At 48.7% G+C, this 18,692-nt stretch overlaps 1 protein-coding gene across 1 annotated transcript; it reads right to left on the minus strand.

Annotated features, from left to right (window-relative positions):
* Positions 1–706: 706 nt before the first annotated feature.
* GLRX3 (glutaredoxin 3) lies at positions 707–16,135 on the minus strand. Its single transcript, XM_063405080.1, has 11 exons — positions 15,979–16,135; positions 13,791–13,899; positions 11,422–11,496; positions 7,961–8,162; positions 5,493–5,665; positions 4,714–4,775; positions 3,285–3,342; positions 2,684–2,736; positions 1,992–2,031; positions 1,598–1,690; positions 707–962 (listed from the first exon to the last, which is right to left on the minus strand). Exons 1-11 carry the CDS (start codon positions 16,044–16,046, stop codon positions 912–914), a joined length of 984 nt encoding a protein of 327 aa, XP_063261150.1. The 5' UTR covers positions 16,047–16,135; the 3' UTR covers positions 707–911.
* Positions 16,136–18,692: the final 2,557 nt, after the last annotated feature.

The following is an 18,692-nucleotide window of genomic DNA, read 5'->3' on the forward strand; positions in this document are numbered from 1 at the left end:
AAGGCTTCCCTGCAGCCTTTTCCAGGTTGGGATAAGCTTCCTGGGAAAGGCTTCCCTGCAGCCTTTTCCAGGTTGGGATAAGCTTCACACCGGTTGTGGCTGAGGTGTTCTGGGCCTTGGATCATGTTTAGAATTTAGGGAAATGCCCCAAACGTGCTCCCCAGAGCTGCCAGGCTGCTGCCTGAGGTGTGCCCCTCACTCTGGGCCCTTTCTCCGGGCAGCCTTGGGAAGTCAGTCCTGGCCCCTGAACACGGAGCAGCTTCTCCAGGGGTTTGTGACCTTGGAATTCAGCCAGGCTCAGCTGCTGAAACACTGAGCCCAAATTCAATGCCCTGGATGCAGGAAAATCCCGGGAGCAGCCCAGGAGACCTTGCCAGGTCCCTCAGGATCCCTGAGGATTATCCAGCGCTTCCCAAGCCCCTCAGCATTCCCAGAGCCCCGGCCAGGGCGGAGCACCCCAGAGCAGCAGCGGCTGCAGCCTGGGGAGCCTGCAGGGCAGAGCTGCAGCTCACCCCTAACTCCTCCAGCTGGGAGGGCTCCCAAAGGGCTTTTCTTGTTCACTGGACACAGAAACAGTTCAGAGGGCAGGAAAAGATGATGCTCCGTTAACATTCCCCCAATCAGGGCTGAGCCCCAAACCAGCAATTCCAGTTTCATCACTCTGGGGTGGACAGGGGTGCAAATAATGAAATCCCAACACCACAAATCCTGGAACACTGAATTTTAATTGACCTTTTGTGTCTCCAGTGAAACCCCTTTTCACACAGGTGGAATACAGAGAATATTTATATTTATTTCCTGTCTCTTTTCCCTCCTGCTGCTCCTCAGGGCTGAAGCTGTCTGTCTCTCCAGGAGAATCTCTAACTGGAAGGTTGTTCCAGGGATTTCTCTTCCCACTGATGTCCTTCCCATTAATTCTCCCCCTTCAGCACAGGCAGCAATTCCCCACTTTCCTTCAGCTCCTGGAAGACAGAAATGCAGCAGTTATGCATTTTTTTTGGGATTATCCAACAGGATTTAATCAGGAAATATTCTCTGGCAGCAGGGAATGCATTGGTGCCTCACTAGAGGTCCCTGCTGGCCAACACAGAGGTTTATGAAGTATTTCAATTCTGGTTTGGGTGTATTTAGTAAAAAGGACAAAATATTTAAGTGGAAAATCACACCTTGAGAGCTCTGGCTGCACCCCTGGATCTCCTCCCAGGTGGAACTGCAGGCACATTCCGGGCACACACAAAACTCCCCAGCACCCCAAGGAGGAAACGCCACCCAGGGATGGATTTTGTGCCTCCCACCCATGAACCCCAACAAGAAAATCAAATCTCCTCGGGATTCTGAGCAGGAGGTGCCTGCCCAGCTCTCCCTGGGGACTGAAATTCAAATGACAGGGCTGGGAACTGGCTAAGGAACAGCAGGAAAACAACGTGGAGTGTTCTTTTGTTCATCTTGGAATAAACAACTCTCTCTATTTTATTCCGTATTATGCTGCATTAAAAAATGAAATGAATGAAAAAAGTGGCTGCAGGAATTCTGTGCGAGCCAGGCAGGGAAATTGCTACAAATTGAGTTTTTATAGCAGATAAATTCCAGTTCTCACCTTGACAATGTCCAGGCCCCCCACCAGCTCCCCCTTGACGTACAGCTGGGGGTACGTGGGCCAGTTGGAGAAGGACTTCAGGCCCTGGCGCACCTGGAAAACCAAACGGGAATGGGAATTCAGGGGGAATTCAGGGGGAATTCAGGGGGAATTCAGGGGGAATTCAGGGGGAATTCAGGGGGAATTCAGGGGGAATTCAGGGGGAATTCAGGGGGAAATCGTGGGGGGAAAAATAAAAATCGTGGGGGGAAAAATAAAAATCGCGGGGGGAAAAATAAAAATCGTGGGGGGAAAAATAAAAATCGTGGGGGGAAAAATAAAAATCGTGGGGGGAAAATCAGCTCGGTAAAGGCAGCAGGGAAATGACCCTGCAGGGAAGGGGAGCCTCCCTCACCTCCTCGTCCTCCAGGATGTCAAAAGTTTCGTAATCCACGCTGGGGAGAAGGGAAAATTCACGTTATTCACACTGGGGTTGTGAAGAAATGCTCAAAAACCAGCAAACCCCTCCAAATTTGTGACAAAACGCCTTAAAATTCTCACAGAAACCTGAAAATTTCTCCAGAAAATATCCTAAAACCTCAAGTTTTTTTTAAAAAGCTGTAAGATGCTCAAAAACCCACAAAATTCTCAAAAATCCCCTCAAGGTTTTCAAGGATCCCATCAAAATTCTAAAGCCTCAAGATTTTTAGAAAACTCTCAAAATTCTCAAAAAAACCCCTCAAAATTCCCCCCCAAAACCCTCAAAATTCTCACAGAGAAACTCCTAAGTCTTGAAAAAACACTGAAAATTCTTCAAAAAACCCTCAAAATTCTAATAAAACCCATCAAGTTTCTCAAGATCCCCTCAAAATTCTCAAGAAAACCCCTTACAAATCTTGCAAGAACCCTCAAAATTCTCAAAGAATCTTCAATAATCTCAAAAATGCCAGTAAAACTCCCAGGAAAGCCTTCAACTGCTTGAAATCCTCTTTAAAAACAAAACCTTCCATGTGAGGAATAATTCCCCTCATATTTTCCAATGTATTTCCCATAAATTGCCCTTTGGGACCCAAACCTGCCCTCCCACACCCAAACCCCGTTACCTACCCAGTGTTATTCATGATTTCTAGGATTTGCTTGCTGAAGCCACATTTTGCCATCTAAAATGTAAAATACAATGTTCAAAAGTCTCTGCTTTTTTTAATCCATGCAATTCCAGCTACACTGCAGCAATTCCCAATTTTCTGCTGCATGAGCCACTCCTTAATCCCTTTTCCAACCTTTCTCTCCTGATTTTTAGGGATTTATGGAATAAATATGCTTTATTTTGAGGCATCACTGCCATATTATTGTGATAATAAACTACAACTAATAAACAAGAGCAGCAACTTGCTATATTTATTATAATTAATTTAATTATAATGAATTAATTATTAATATCCACTGCCAACTCTTCACATAAGGACAAAAAACACTCAGCCATTTTTAGGTATTAATAGTTATTATAGCTACTTTTTAACTATATTAATAGAAATATCCAATATTTAGATAATATTCAGCATAGGTAACATTTAGATAAAATTCAGGGTCTGTTCTGTGGTTTACAGAAGCACCAAATAAAAAGATCAATAACTTTTCCAGCAGCCCTGATTGGAATTAAGGAAGAGCAAGGTCAAAATTCCATATTTTCTGGAACAGCCCACGTTACCTGTTTGTTTCCCTTCATAAAGAGCATCACAGGAGCTTTGTTTATCAAAGATTTCAGCCTACAAAAAACATCAAATACCTTGGTTATCACCTCAAAGTGCAGAAGTGGAAATGCAAACTCAAACTGAGAAATCTCCAGGAATTCCCTCTGGGATGGGGCTGGAGAATCCCCCTGCCAGCAGGGCTCCCCCTCCCGTGGAGCAGCCTGGTTAAAATCCCACCAAAACTGCCCCAAGCTGGCCCAGAGCTCCTGAAAAACACCTGAAGGGACAATTTTAACCTAACAAACCTTGGCAAATTTATTTTGAAGGGAACTTTGAAACCCTTTAGGAAGCAGAGGACATTTCCTGTTCCCTTCTTCCCTAAAAAGTTTGTGCCAAGCAAAAAACTTCTGTCTAAATGAGTTACTGCTCAGGAGGTTTGCAAACTTCCATCAAGAACTGGCCAAAAAATGTTTAATTTCTTAACAAACTCCTTAGAAAGCACAGGAAGGGATGAAAAGGCTTTTAAAAAAAGGGTTTTAAAGGCCACAAAAAGTAAGTTTTTAAAGATGAGCCCATCTCTTCTTTATCTCCAATTTAATCTCTGCTAAAAGCATTAATTGGGGTTTGTGGCCTCAGTGAAACAACTGGAAAGCAAAGTAACCCAAGCCTTGGGGCAAATGTGGAAAGAATTAATGAATCCCTAGAACCTGGAATGGAGGAATTACTATTGATCACCACTTTTAAACGGGATTAATGGAATTATTTCTGCACTGAGCAGGGAGAAGAACCAGGCAGGGGTTCCCAGAGCTGGGAAGTCTGTGGCAAAAAAAGCTGGAAAAAGGTCAAAAAGATGATTTTCCCAGTTATTCTTAAAGAATAAATTCTTAAAAGGAGGCAAGAAGGAATCTCTATCTATATATCCACCCATAGATATAGATATATACACATATAAGTAGATATATATATATAAAAATATATAAATAGAAATATATACATATATAGATTTTAAATAGCAATATATAAATACATATATTTATAAATATATATAAATAGATATAGATATAGATATATAAAATATATTTAAATATATAAAGACTATGGATACTTATAAATATAGTGATATACAAATATATAGATATATAGATAAGGTTTATAAATATATAGACACATATAGATATATAAATATATATTTCAATTTTATTTTTTAATATATTTATATATAAATATAAAAATAGGTACACTCTTGCTATAAGCAGAAATTAAGCCATAAATGTAAGTAAAGATTCTTGGACTAAAATGTACAAACCCCAAAAGACATTGAAAAACTGCAGGAATTCTGGAAGCAAGTAAATTCTTGAGGCACTTCTGATAAAATATGAATTTACAGGGGGTTTCCCCTATATGAACACAGAAAAAAACCCTGAAAATTTGCTGTAATTCACCCACCTGTCCTCCAGCTTCTGGGCCTTGGGGCAGATTGTGTCCAGCTCTCCTGAAGCCTCGAGCTCCTGGGGAAAAAGCAAAGAATGAGGGGAAAAAGCAAAGATTGAGGGGAAAAAGCAAAGAATGAGGGGAAAAAGCAAAGAATGAGGGGGAAAAGCAGAGAATGAGGGGGAAAAGCAGAGAATGAGGGGGAAAAGCAGAGAACGAGGGGGAAAAGCAGAGAACGAGGGGGGAAAAGCAGAGAACGAGGGAGGGAAAGCAGAGAACGAGGTGGGAAAAGCAGAGAACGAGGGAGGGAAAGCAGAGAACGAGGGGGGGAAAAGCAGAGAACGAGGGGGGAAAAGCAGAGAACGAGGGGGGAAAAGCAGAGAACGAGGGGGAAAAGCAGAGAACGAGGCGGGAAAAGCAGAGAACGAGGCGGGAAAAGCAGAGAATGAGGGGGAAAAGCAGAGAATGAGGGGGAAAAGCAGAGAATGATGGGGGAAAAGCAGAGAACGAGGGGGGAAAAGCAGAGAATGAAGGGAGAAAGCAAAGAATGAGGGGGGAAAAGCAGAGAATGAGGGGGAAAAGCAGAGAATGATGGGGGAAAAGCAGAGAACGAGGGGGGAAAAGCAGAGAATGAGGGGGAAAAGCAGAGAATGAGGGGGAAAAGCAGAGAACGAGGGGGGAAAGCAAAGGACGAGGGGGGAAAAGCAGAGAACGAGGCGGGAAAAGCAGAGAACGAGGCGGGAAAAGCAGGAAAGGGCATCTGTGGGCAGCCAAAGGGGGATGCCTGCAGTGACCTTGACGATGTCCAGGCCCCCCAGCAGCTCCCCGCTGACGTAGAGCTGGGGGTAGGTGGGCCAGTTGGAGAGAGCCTTCAGCCCCTGCCGCACGTCCTCGTCCGAGAACACATCGAAGCTGCTGAAGGCCACGCCGTGCCTCTGCAGGATCTCCACCATCTGCCTGCTGAAGCCTGGAACGGGAATTAAATGAGATTAAAACACGGCCTTGTTCTCCCCAGCAAGCCCAAAGCACCTCTGCTTGCTGTTCCTTGCTATATCAACAGCTTTTAACAATATAAAAGTATATAAATTTCAAACACCCCATTGAATTGCTGCCAAATAAATGGCAAATACCATTTAATATCATTTCTGTTCAGGTGTTTATTACTGTTGATTTATTTATTACTGTTCTCACTAGTTTAGCTTTAAAAGTTGACTTTTATAAGTGTTTTCTACTTATATTTATACTTATATTTATATTATACTTATACTATATATTATACTTATATTATACTATATATTATACACTATATATTATACTTATACTATACTATATATTATACTTATACTATATATTATATTTATACTATATATTATACTTATACTATATATTATTACTATTATATTATACTTACATAAGTATTTACTACTTCTATTTTCTACTATTTCACTTTAGGAGCATCTTTCCTTGCTTCATCCTTTTTACTTTTTCATTTTTTTTATGTTTTCCTGAGGGTTTAATGTTATTTTATTACCTCTTTGATCCCTTCATACCATGTTTTGTTTTCCTTTCTGACAGATTTTCACATCAACATTCTCAGCAGGACAGTAAGCACTGAATATTCTGATTTTACAAGATTTTATAAGTGGCCAGCATGAGGAGAAAATGTCCCCTTATTTTGTAACTAAGCATTTTTTTCCCCAAGAAAATTGTCACATTATTTGTAAAGAGTTGTAGGTATGAAAATTTTAATATTATTGAATTTAGAGTAATCTTTTCCACCTCCCAGGTAGCACATTCACACTGTCTGCAGAGAGGATCCAGCAGAATTTGCCCCTAAATCAATATAATAATCAGGTTTTCTATCTTTGCCAGGTTTGCACTCAAACTCCCCTGCAATCCTTCCAATTCCCTCCAAGAATTCCACCAAGTGCTGTGCAAATGAAAACCTTTACACAAATATTAAATAAAAAGAGAGAGGGAGACAGTGCTTGAAGGCTTCAATGAAAGAATTTAAAAATCCAGGTTTGATGGGAAAGGATGGAAGTGGCAGCACAGAACACCTCTGACTTCAGCTCTTAGTGTAGGAATTGGCATTTTTACTGCAACCTTTTCCAGTTGCTTTTCCTTCCTTTCCTGCTGCATTTTGGAGTTCATGAGAGAGAAAAAGGATCCTGAAATTTCCCTTCACCTGGGAGCTGCTCAGCAAACACCTCCAGGCTCAGTGCTGCTGGTTATTCCAACAAAGGAGCTCCAGCAGCTGGGGAGGGGGGAAAAAACAGCTTTATCTGAGCTGTGGGCAATTCCATGCAAAGCAGGAGGATGGATTGGTTGGGATTCACTTGGAGTAAAGTGTCCCAGCACTTCCACAAGAAAAGATCTGGGTGGGATTTCTGCACGAGTGGCTGGCAAGGAGTAATTAAATTGCTGAGAAAATGGTTTAAGTTGACAAAATGTTTAATTACCTTCACATTAAAATAGGTTTTGTCTTTTCTAGAGAGTTTAGTGGATCCAGCTACTGCCAGGAAGGCCCAGAGCAGCCCAAAGCAGGCACAGTAATCTCAAACCTCAGTGTCATGGGTTTCACACTTTGATCACTTCGGTCCATTTGGGGGTTCATGCTCCAATTGCAGCCTCAGGTGATGCAGTCATTCACCCCAGATTTGTCCCCAGCTCACTTCTGTTCCATCTCTCAGGTCTTATTATACTTATACTATATATTATTATTAGTAGTATATTATACTTACATAAGTATTTACTACTTATATTTTCTACTATTTCACTTTAGGAGCATCCTTCTCTACTTCATCCTTTTTACTTTTTTTTTGTTTTCCTGAGTGTTTAATGTTATTTTATTACGTCTTTGATCCCTTCATACCATGTTTTGTTTTCCTTTCTGACAGACTTTCATATCAACACTCTCAGCAAGATACTAAGCACTGAATATTCTGATTTTACAAGATTTCATAAGTGGCCAACCTGAGGAGAAAATGTCCCCTTTTTTGGTAACTAAGCGGAGTAACTAAGAGGAATTGCTGTGTCTGCCCAAAACGGGGAGCAGCAGCTGGCACTGAGTGTGGAGTTTGGAGTTCTGCACTGAAGAACTGCAGGGTCACAGATGGATAAAAACAGAAAAGTGCAATCCTAGGGCATCACTTTAACAGCAACACCTCCATGAGCATCCGGGGTGAGCACAGCACTGTGGGGACACCCCCCAGAACCACAGGAACGGGGCCAAGGAGGAGAAATGGCAGGAGCTGCTCACCACAGCGGGGCTCCTTGGGAGAGCCCTTCATGAAGAGCATGCAGGGGGCAGCGTTGATGAGGCTCCTGAGGCGGGCCTGCAGCTGCTCCTGGGCCGAGGCGGCAGCGCCGGGCGCGGGCGCAGCGCCGGCCGAGTGCCGCTGCACCTTCTGCGTCAGCTCGGGAGCGTGCGCCCCGTCCAGCCGGTCCACCTTCTGCGAGTCCTGCGGGACACAGCACGGCCTCAGCACGGGGCAAAACCACACACAGACCCGGCAAAGCATGGGCTGACACCGCACACAGACCCGGCAAAGCATGGGCTGACACCGCACACAGACCCGGCAAAGCATGGGCTGACACCGCACACAGACCCGGCAAAGCATGGGCTGACACCGCACACAGACCGGCAAAGCATGGGCTGACACCGCACACAGACCGGCAAAGCATGGGCTGACACCGCACACAGACCGAGCAAAGCATGGGCTGACACCGCACACAGACCCGGCAAAGCATGGGCTGACACCGCACACAGACCCGGCAAAGCATGGGCTGACACCGCACACAGACCCGGCAAAGCCGGGATTAACACCGCACACAGACCCGGCAAAGCATGGGCTGACACCACACACAGACCCGGCAAAGCATGGGCTGACACCGCACACAGACCGGCAAAGCCGGGATTAACACTGCACACACAGACCCGGCAAAGCCGGGGTTAACGCTGCACACACACCTGGCAAAGCCCAGCTCACACACACACACACCCAGCAAAGCCCAGCTCACACACACACACACAGCAAAGCCCAGCTCACACACACACACACACACCCCCAGCAAAGCCCGGCTCACACACACACACACACCCCCAGCAAAGCCCGGCTCACACACACACACACACCCCCAGCAAAGCCCGGCTCACACACACACACACACACCCAGCAAAGCCCGGCTCACACACACACACACACACACCCAGCAAAGCCCAGCTCACACACACACACACACACCCAGCAAAGCCCAGCTCACACACACACACACACACCCAGCAAAGCCCAGCTCACACACACACACACACCCAGCAAAGCCCGGCTCACACACACACACACACCCAGCAAAGCCCAGCTCACACACACACACACTCCCAGCAAAGCCCAGCTCACACACACACACACACACCCAGCAAAGCCCGGCTCACACACACACACACACACACCCCCAGCAAAGCCCGGCTCACACACACACACACTCCCAGCAAAGCCCAGCTCACACACACACACACACACACAGCAAAGCCCAGCTCACACACACACACACAGCAAAGCCCAGCTCACACACACACACACACACACCCAGCAAAGCCCAGCTCACACACACACACACACACCCAGCAAAGCCCGGCTCACACACACACACACACCCCTAGCAAAGCCCAGCTCACACACACACACCCACCCAGCAAAGCCCGGCTCACACACACACACACACACACACACACACCCAGCAAAGCCCGGCTCACACACACACACACCCACACACCCAGCAAAGCCCAGCTCACACACACACCCACACACCCAGCAAAGCCCAGCTCACACACACACACTCCCAGCAAAGCCCGGCTCACACACACACACACCCAGCAAAGCCCAGCTCACACACACACACACACACACACCCAGCAAAGCCCGGCTCACACACACACACACACACCCAGCAAAGCCCGGCTCACACACACACACACACACCCAGCAAAGCCCGGCTCACACACACACACACACCCCTAGCAAAGCCCAGCTCACACACACACACCCACCCAGCAAAGCCCGGCTCACACACACACACACACACACACACACCCAGCAAAGCCCGGCTCACACACACACACACACCCCTAGCAAAGCCCAGCTCACACACACACACCCACCCAGCAAAGCCCGGCTCACACACACACACACCCAGCAAAGCCCGGCTCACACACACACACCCAGCAAAGCCCGGCTCACACACACACACACCCACACACCCAGCAAAGCCCAGCTCACACACACACACACACACCCAGCAAAGCCCAGCTCACACACACACACTCCCAGCAAAGCCCGGCTCACACACACACACACACACCCAGCAAAGCCCGGCTCACACACACACACACACCCACCCACCCAGCAAAGCCTGGCTCACACACACACACACACACACACACACACACACCCACACCTGGCAAAGCCCAGCTCACACACACACACCCACCCAGCAAAGCCCGGCTCACACACACACACACACACACACACACCCAGCAAAGCCCGGCTCACACACACACACACCCAGCAAAGCCCGGCTCACACACACACACCCAGCAAAGCCCAGCTCACACACACACCCAGCAAAGCCCGGCTCACACACACACACACACACACACACACCCAGCAAAGCCCAGCTCACACACACACATACACACACCCAGCAAAGCCCGGCTCACACACACACACACACCCCTAGCAAAGCCCAGCTCACACACACACCCAGCAAAGCCCGGCTCATACACACACACCCAGCAAAGCCCGGCTCATACACACACACCCAGCAAAGCCCGGCTCCTTGGGCAGGGCCTGCATCCCCAGGCTCTCTGCCGAAGGGATTTGAGCTTTCCTGCAGTTCAGGTCCTGCACTCGCACCTAACTCTGAACTCTGTGTAAGGTTTGGTAAACTGTCCCCACACCTGGGTCAGACAGGGCCACCCCTCTGGCCTGACACTCCAGGACAGCCTCCAGCCTCAGGTCCTGGAAGGGATAAATAAGTCTGGGAGGAGCACATGGGGGGTCAATGACTCCATTAGCTGAAGCTGTAACTGGAGGCTCAGCCCCTGGTGTGTAAATACACCAAACCTATTTCTGTCTGAGAAACTCGTGACCATCTCCACCTCGGGGCAGCCCCCCAGAGCCCCCCACTGCCCACTGCAGGATTCAATAAATCCCCACTTTATTCTCCTAACCCTGTCTAACCTCTGCTCTAGGCAGCCACTCCAAGGCATCAGTCACAGCAGCAAGTTTGCCTCTAGAAATCCTTATCAAAGAAAATATTATCAATTATATCATCACAGGCAAACAGCACCCAAACACAATTGTTATCTCTATTATTACCATATTTACTTGGGTTTTCTCCCAGCTACAACACAAAGAAACATTGCTGTAAATTTTCTGACCCAACTACAACTACTAAAATAAAAACTATGTATGAATCCTGAAGCACTTAAGAAAGCCCTGAAATATTCCATATAAAGTGCAAAAACCATTTCTATCTGCATTTTTAGGTTCCACTGGATAGATTTCAATCAGTTACAGAGGTGTTTCCTCATTGAGAAAGCTCCTAAGGTTCTGGTGGAGTGTTACAAAAGTATAAGCATTAAGAGTCCACATGGATTCTATTTTCTCTTAAATCCATTTTCTCTTAAATTCATTTCCTCTTAAATCCATTTCCTCTTACCTTAAAGAACAAGAACGTTGGAACAGAACTAATTCCATATTTTTCAGACACTTCAGGCACAGCCTCAGCTTCCAGCTAAAAACCAAACAAGAAAGCCAAAAAAAACCCCGGATTATTTTCATAATCTTCTTTAAAGTTTCACAGTGAGTGTCAATCCTGGCATGTTCTCCCTGGCATTTTATACATTTAAACAGGATCTGCTGCTGAAGTTTGTGAGACATTTGCATTTAAATGAGACTCTCTGGGCTGCCGTGGCCCCTCCACGGTGTCAAAACAGGTTCAGAGGTTTTTATTTTGTTGCACATTTCCAAAGATGCCCGGAGGCTGCGAATAAAATTTTTGGTGCACTCCTGACCTGGTAAATTTTCCATTCTGTGCAGCCCCTGCTATACTGGAATCCATAAATCACTGCCCCCAGTTATGTCACCCTCACAGAGGCTCTTCTGAGCCCCTCTGGAGGGCTCCACGTCTGCAGCCTCCTGCAAACCAGGAGGGGAAAGGAGCTGTTCCCTCAGCTCAGGGTGCTAAACTGGAGTTTTAACTGATGTTGAACTGGTGCTAAACTGGATTTTTAACTGATTTTGAACTGTTGCTAAACTGGATTTTTAACTGATGTTGAACTAGAGTTTTAACTCTGCAAGGCTGCTGAGAGCCCAGCCGGGGATTGCTGCTCCCACTCCCATCACAGAAAAAGTTGCTATGAAAATTTATCTGAACTGCCTCACATTTGGAGCTGCTCCGGCTGCACAGGCTCTTAATGACCCCACTAATTAGAGAGGCAAAGCAGGAGCATCAAAACTGAGCCCCAGCCTCCTCCTGCAAGTCACCACTCTGACAGAATCCACTGAGAGACCACAGCCAGAAAAGGAAAGATTGCATTCAACTGAAATGGAACTGAAAGCTTACAGAAAATGGAAAGAGAAAAGGTAATTCCAGTTATTGATTCTTTTTCCAGGGGCAAATGATGACTCCCACCTCTAATAGTCACTTTCTTTCCCAGCAAAATTTCCTGCTTGGATATTTATGACACAGAAGAGATTTCATTTTGTATTTCAGGAACTCGCTTTTATTAGCACAGCTTCCCAAAATGTTGTTTGGGAGTGTTTTGGGATGTGAACACGCTCATTTCAACCAAACATCTGAGAGGTAACAGGACCTTGCCAATTCAAAGGCAGGCTGGATATTCTGGAATACAAAAATCCCACCAGGAACTGCCAAAATCAAATATATTCCTCTTGAGGAGCTCCTCCCTCCAAAATAGATCAGTAAAATTCACCCAAGAATTTTCATCAGCTTATTTTCTCGAAGCAAGAACACCAGTAATATTAAAATTACTGTGAGGAGGGAAGTTAGGGGGAAGGATGTGCCACTGTCTTGGTTTACAGCCCTGGATGACTTTGGAACCTCTTTATTAAAAAATAAATTACAGCTGAATAATAAGGGGCATAAATAAATAATATAGGAATATAATAAAAAGGCAACTGAGACATTTCAGACTTGTTGGGCTGAGTAAAAGCGACTAACCTCTAGATAAATTTAAGCATCTTGAATTTGCAGTATGCTGAAAATTAGTCTTTTGAAGCTCTAAATCATAAAACACCATTAAAATAGTTCTGTCTTGTTTTACAAATACCAGCTGAGAGGAATCATTAAAAAAAAAACTCCACACACATCCTAAAGGCTGTAAAAATCACATTAAAACACTCACACACAGCTGGCTGCTCCACTGTTCCCTGCCCTCATCATCCCACAAGTGTCTCATTAACCAGAGACATTTGCCTTAAAACCAACAGCACGTGGATGAAGGGAATTCCTTTTCCTGCCCCTGGATCTCAGGGGATGTGCACAGGGTCTCACAAAGCACAGAGACAACGTTTCAGGGGGTGAATTCACCCTCCTGAAGGGTCCTTGTAGTGCCACAGGAACCCTCTGGCAATCCTGAGAGCCCTTAAGCACTAACATCCCCTAGGCTGAACACCCAGGGATAGTGGGAGCTGTCCCTGCCCACGGCAGGGGTGGCACTGGGTGGCATTTAGGGTCCCTTCCCACCCACAGCATTCCAGGATTCCCTGTGACAGCCCATCCCTGCTGGCATCAGCACCTCTGGGATAACACTGGGTGGGATTTAGGGTTCCTTCCCACCCACAGCATTCCAGGACTCCCTGTCTGAGCCCATCCCTGACAGCAGCAGCACCTCTGGGATAACACTGGGTGGGATTTAGGGTCCTTTCCCACCCACAGCATTCCAGGATTCCCTGTCTGAGCCCATCCCTGATGGCAGCACCCCTGGATAGCACACGTGGACTGTGAGGCCGTCCAGGCCCCCCAAGAGAAGCCCCTGCTGCCCCGGGGCCCTGCCGTGGCCTCACCTGCACGAAGGTGACGTGGCTGTGCTCCCGTGCCAGCGCTGCCATCACCTCGCTCATCTGCGCGCACTGCGGCGCCCACGGCGCCCAGAAGTGCACCACCACCAGGGACCTGGGGAGAGACAGCACTGCTGGGAAAACTGCCCAAAAAACGGGATCCTGCCGTCACTGAGCCTGGGAGAGCCCGCAGGGAGCTGGAGAAAACCACTGGAGTTGTTCCAGGACAGGATGGACGGGGCTGGGAGCACCCTGGGACCGTGGAAGGTGTCCCTGGATGGGCTTTCAGGTCCCAAACCAGGCTGAGATTGTGGGAAAAGCAGAGCTCTGCCATTAATTCTTAAAGCACGAAACCAGGGACCTGGGGAGAAACAGCACTGCTGGGTAAACGGCCCAAAAAAACAGGATCCTGCAATCACTGAGCCTGGGAGAGCCCTCAGGTCACCATCAGGTCCCCCATCCCTGCCTTGTCCCCAGCCCAGAGCCCGGAGTGCCACTTCCAGGAATTCCCTGGACACTCCAGGGATGGGCACTCCATAAAAACCCGCCCCCAGCACCTTCCTGAGATAAAAACAAAAAAAACACCCAAACCTTGAAGCATGAGCAGGAGTTTTCCTCTCCCAGGAGCCGTTCTGAGCCCAGCCAGCACTGCTGAGGCCATGCAGTGCAGAACCTGCCACACTGGAACATTGTTTTTCTGCCTTCATTAGCTCCAACTGCTTATTCCAGGTTTTCTGGGATGTTTGGGATTGGTTCCACACAGCATTTAAAGGTGTGAGGTGTGACAGAAATCCCATCACACTGGGCACTAGTTCCCATGGGTTTAAATCTCTGGGATGACAACAGTGAGAAGATACTGGAATTTTCAATTCCCTTCTCCACACTTCCAGAGGCCAAACCCACCAGAGAATGGGAATAGGGATTAAAGATACAATGTGATAATATTAATTTACTTAGACAAATAGAGAAATCCAGTCCCCCATCCCACAGAGGGCACTTGATGTCTTTTATTTCTAAATAATGGAAATTCACTGTAAATTGTAGCAGCTGTGTGGGCAGCACAAGATCCCTGCTGGAGCAGGTCCTGGCTGTGTCCTGATCACACACCCTGGATGCTTCCACAAACTGGATTTTCCAATGACATTCCACAAAATTCTGGCAGAAAAACAACAGAACAACTTTTCTTTTTCCCCCAAGTTCTCAGTTTAAGTCACAATTCCACCACTGGAATTCCAGGACAGGATGGACGGGGCTGGGAGCACCCTGGGACCGTGGAAGGTGTCCCTGGATGGGCTTTCAGGTCCCAAATCAGGCTGGGATTGTGGAAAAAGCAGAGCTCTGTCATTAATTCTTAAAGCACAAAACCAGATTAATGAGAACCCTGGGCAGGAGATGAATAATTCAGAGTAATATGACGAATAAATGAATTTATTCTGTGTCAATAAACTCCCAAACCCGCTGTTCCCATTGATGTGTCCCGGTGGTTTTGCTGACACCTCCCGCGGCTGGAGGGCAATCCCAGCTCGCAGGACAGCTCTGCTTTATGGGATTTTCCATGATCCATTTCCAGCCAACTCGCCCAATTTGGCCCCAAATTCCCTGCGGCAGGAGCAGCTGCAGGGTGGCACCTGCGACTGCCGAGCCAGGGGAACGCGGGGCTGCCAAAGCCCGAGCCAAGGCTAAGCCAGAGCTGAGCCAAAACCGAGCCAGATCCCGAGCCAGAGCCCAGCCAAAGCTGAGCCAGAGCCTCAGCTGAGCCAAAGCCCGAGCCAGAGCCCAGCCAAAGCCCGAGCCAAAGCCCGAGCCAGAGCCGAGCCAGAGCCCAGCCAAAGCCAGAGCCTGAGCCCGAGCCTGAGCCGAGCCTCTGCGCAGCTGCGGGCTCGCTTTGTCTCGATTTCGGGTTTTTTATCTTCCCCGCGCAGGTTTCACCGAGCGCTGCGGCGGCACCGGCCCCTCCCGAGCTGTGCCCTGAGGGACCCGGGAGGGGACACCGGGAATGGCACCGAGGGACGGGACACTGCGGATGGCACCCATGGAGGGAACACTGAGAATGGCACCGAGCGATGGGACCGAGGGATGGCACCGAGGGACGGGAGCGGAGATGGCACGCGTGGAGGACACTCAGGGATGGCACCGCGGGGACGGAGCCCCCGGTACGGGACACAGGAACGGGACGCCCCCGGTGTCGCCTCACCTGTCCGGGCGCTGCAGCAGCTGCTGGAACTGCTCGGCGGAGCCCGCGGCCGCCACCGCGCCCGCCATGGCCCGGCTGAGGGACGGACACGTGGTGTCGCCGCCGGGTCACGTGGCGCCACCCGCGTCACGTGCGTCCGCCCCGGTCACGCGCTTCCTCCAGAGTCACGTGCCCTCCAAGTATCACGTGTCCTCTCCGAGTCACGTGCCTTTCCCGCATCACGTGGTTCCTCCTGTGTCACGTGTCCTCCGTATGTCACCTGTCTCTCCCCGTGTCACGTGTCCCCCGCCTTACGTGTCCTCCCGTGTCCCCTGTCCCTCCGTGTCCCCCGTATCCCGTGTCCCGTCCCCCGTGTCCCCTGTGTCCCGTGTCCCGTCCCCCGTGTCCCCTGTCCCTCCGTGTCCCCCGTATCCCGTGTCCCCCGTGTCCCCCGTGTCCCGTGTCCCCTGTGTCCTGTGTCCCCCGTGTCCCGTGTCCCCTGTGTCCCCTGTCCCCCGTGTCCCCTGTCCCCTGTGTCCCCTGTCCCCCGTGTCCCCTGTCCCCGTGTCCCCTGTCCCCGTGTCCCCCGTGTCCCCCTTGTCCCCTAGTGTCCCCTGTCCCGGTCCAGGGGCAGGTCCCTCCCGTGGTTTGGGACGCTGCCGGTGCCGCAGCCCGGCCCGGGGCGCTCCCGAGCCTCCCGAACGTGCGGGATGTGGAATTCCCTGGAAAGGCGCTCTGGGCTGTTCCGTCTGTGCCGGGCACAGAGACATGAGATTTAACCCGGGTTTGAACAGCCGTGCCTCCGAGCCACGGCTGCAGTGACAGCGCTGGGGCTGCCCCGGTGACAGGTCCCGGTGGCCCCAGCCCAGGGCAGGTCACCCCTTCCAAGGAGAAGGATTCCATCACACGGAACACAGAGTGTGCCGCCCGAGGACATTGGATAAAGAAGAAACCCAAAGAAACAGCTGGCCAGCTGTGCTGGGTCAGCTCCCTCCGGGAAAGAGGGAATTCCAGCAGAATTCTCCAGCAATGAGAAACCCCAATAGCAGAGGAACGCTGGGAATCAAGAGAAGCAAGAAAATCATTAAGGAGAAGACAGAACCCCAATTAATGAGGGAATGTAATGTGCAGCCAGTGAACGTTTGTGCCTTTGTTTGGTCAGTGCATAAACACTGACAGGTTTGGTACCTGTGCTGGCTCGGGGGTCAGCCCAGGCCCCTTTTCCTGCAGAGCAGGGGATAAATCCCATAAATCCCAATTTCCCTGGTGTAGGGATTGGGCCCTTCCACACCGGGGAAAAAACACTTGGGATGGCACTGCCAGGGATCCAGGGGCAGCCACAGCTGCTCTGGGCACCCTGTGCCAGGGCCTGCCCACCCTGCCAGGGAACAATTCCTGATTCCCAAGATCCCACCTAAATCTACCCAATTTCAGCCTAAAGCCATTCCCTGTGTCCTGTCCCTCCCTGCCTTGTCCCCAGTCCCTCTCCAGCTCTCCTGGAGCCCCTTCAGGTCCTGCCAGGGGCTCTGAGCTCTCCCTGGATCCTTCTCCTCTCCAGGGGAGCCCCCCAGGTGTCCCCCTGGCTCCAGGGCACTCTGGAGCGTGTCCAGGTCCCCTGGATGCCATCCCGTCCTTCAGGGATGTCACTGCCCCTCAGCCGGTGTCACCTGGTGCCAGCAGTGCCACAATCCTCTCGTGTGCTCAGTGCCACTGGTCCCAGTACAGCCCCTGGGGGACCGCTGGTCACTGCTCCACTGCCCTCGGGGCCAGGGACCCTCTGGGACATCAGGCTGCTGCTCAGGGTGACAAATTCCCATTTTCCTTTGTGTTTACTGGGATATTCCACCAAGAAGAACCTGGGATGTTGTGGAGGTGAAATGAGATTCTCACCCCTGGAGCTCGCTGCCCATAAATCTGGAACCAGGATTACCCCAGTGATGGGAATCGCAGTGTGGAGAAGAACAGTGAAGATTTATTTTGGTCTGTCCAATAATCCTCCTGGTGCAGAAAGAGACAAAAATTAATCCAAAGCACTCTGAGCTCCGTGCTGTTAATGAAACAGCCTGAAATGTCACTGTTTGGATAAATCTCAGGTAAAATTTTGACACATTAATCAGCAGTGTTTTATCTGAATTCTCAAAAAGCAAATGAATGCAAAATAAAATATTAATATCTCTATTTATTGTATTTTCCTGTAGACTAAAACACTTTTGAAGAAAACAAAGAAAAATATATAAAACTACACATTTTCCATAAATACATGGTAGCTGATATAAATCCTGTGAGTGGAGAAAAGAAAGCCTAATTCTCTTTATTTTCTCTGACATTTTAAAACAACAGAAACCCAGTGGAATAATCGGAAATTCCAGCCTTTAGGAAAAGCATGTTTGGGATTTTATCCCGTTTTGCTGAGTTTTGGAGCTTTTAAAAATTATTGATCCTCTCTCACAAAACAAGGACAAACCATGGGGTTTCCCCCCCCCCCATAAAATGCTTGTTTTGAAGAAAATAATTTTTGTTTAAACCCTGAATTTTTGTGTTACCAAGAGGACTTCCCAATTTTGTTTTAGATTCCAGCTCATATCAAATCAAATCCCACATGGAATAACGGGAAAACACCTTGCTGGGATGAGCAGATTCCACGCTGTGCCCTTAGTGGGGTTAAACCAGGGAGTTCCACAAACTTTCCACAAATTCCTGTTTTCCAACGGGAAATCCTTTTGCCTTTGGAGTTC

This window comes from Prinia subflava, chromosome 9, assembly GCF_021018805.1.
Source record: "Prinia subflava isolate CZ2003 ecotype Zambia chromosome 9, Cam_Psub_1.2, whole genome shotgun sequence".
NCBI lineage: Eukaryota > Metazoa > Chordata > Aves > Passeriformes > Cisticolidae > Prinia > Prinia subflava.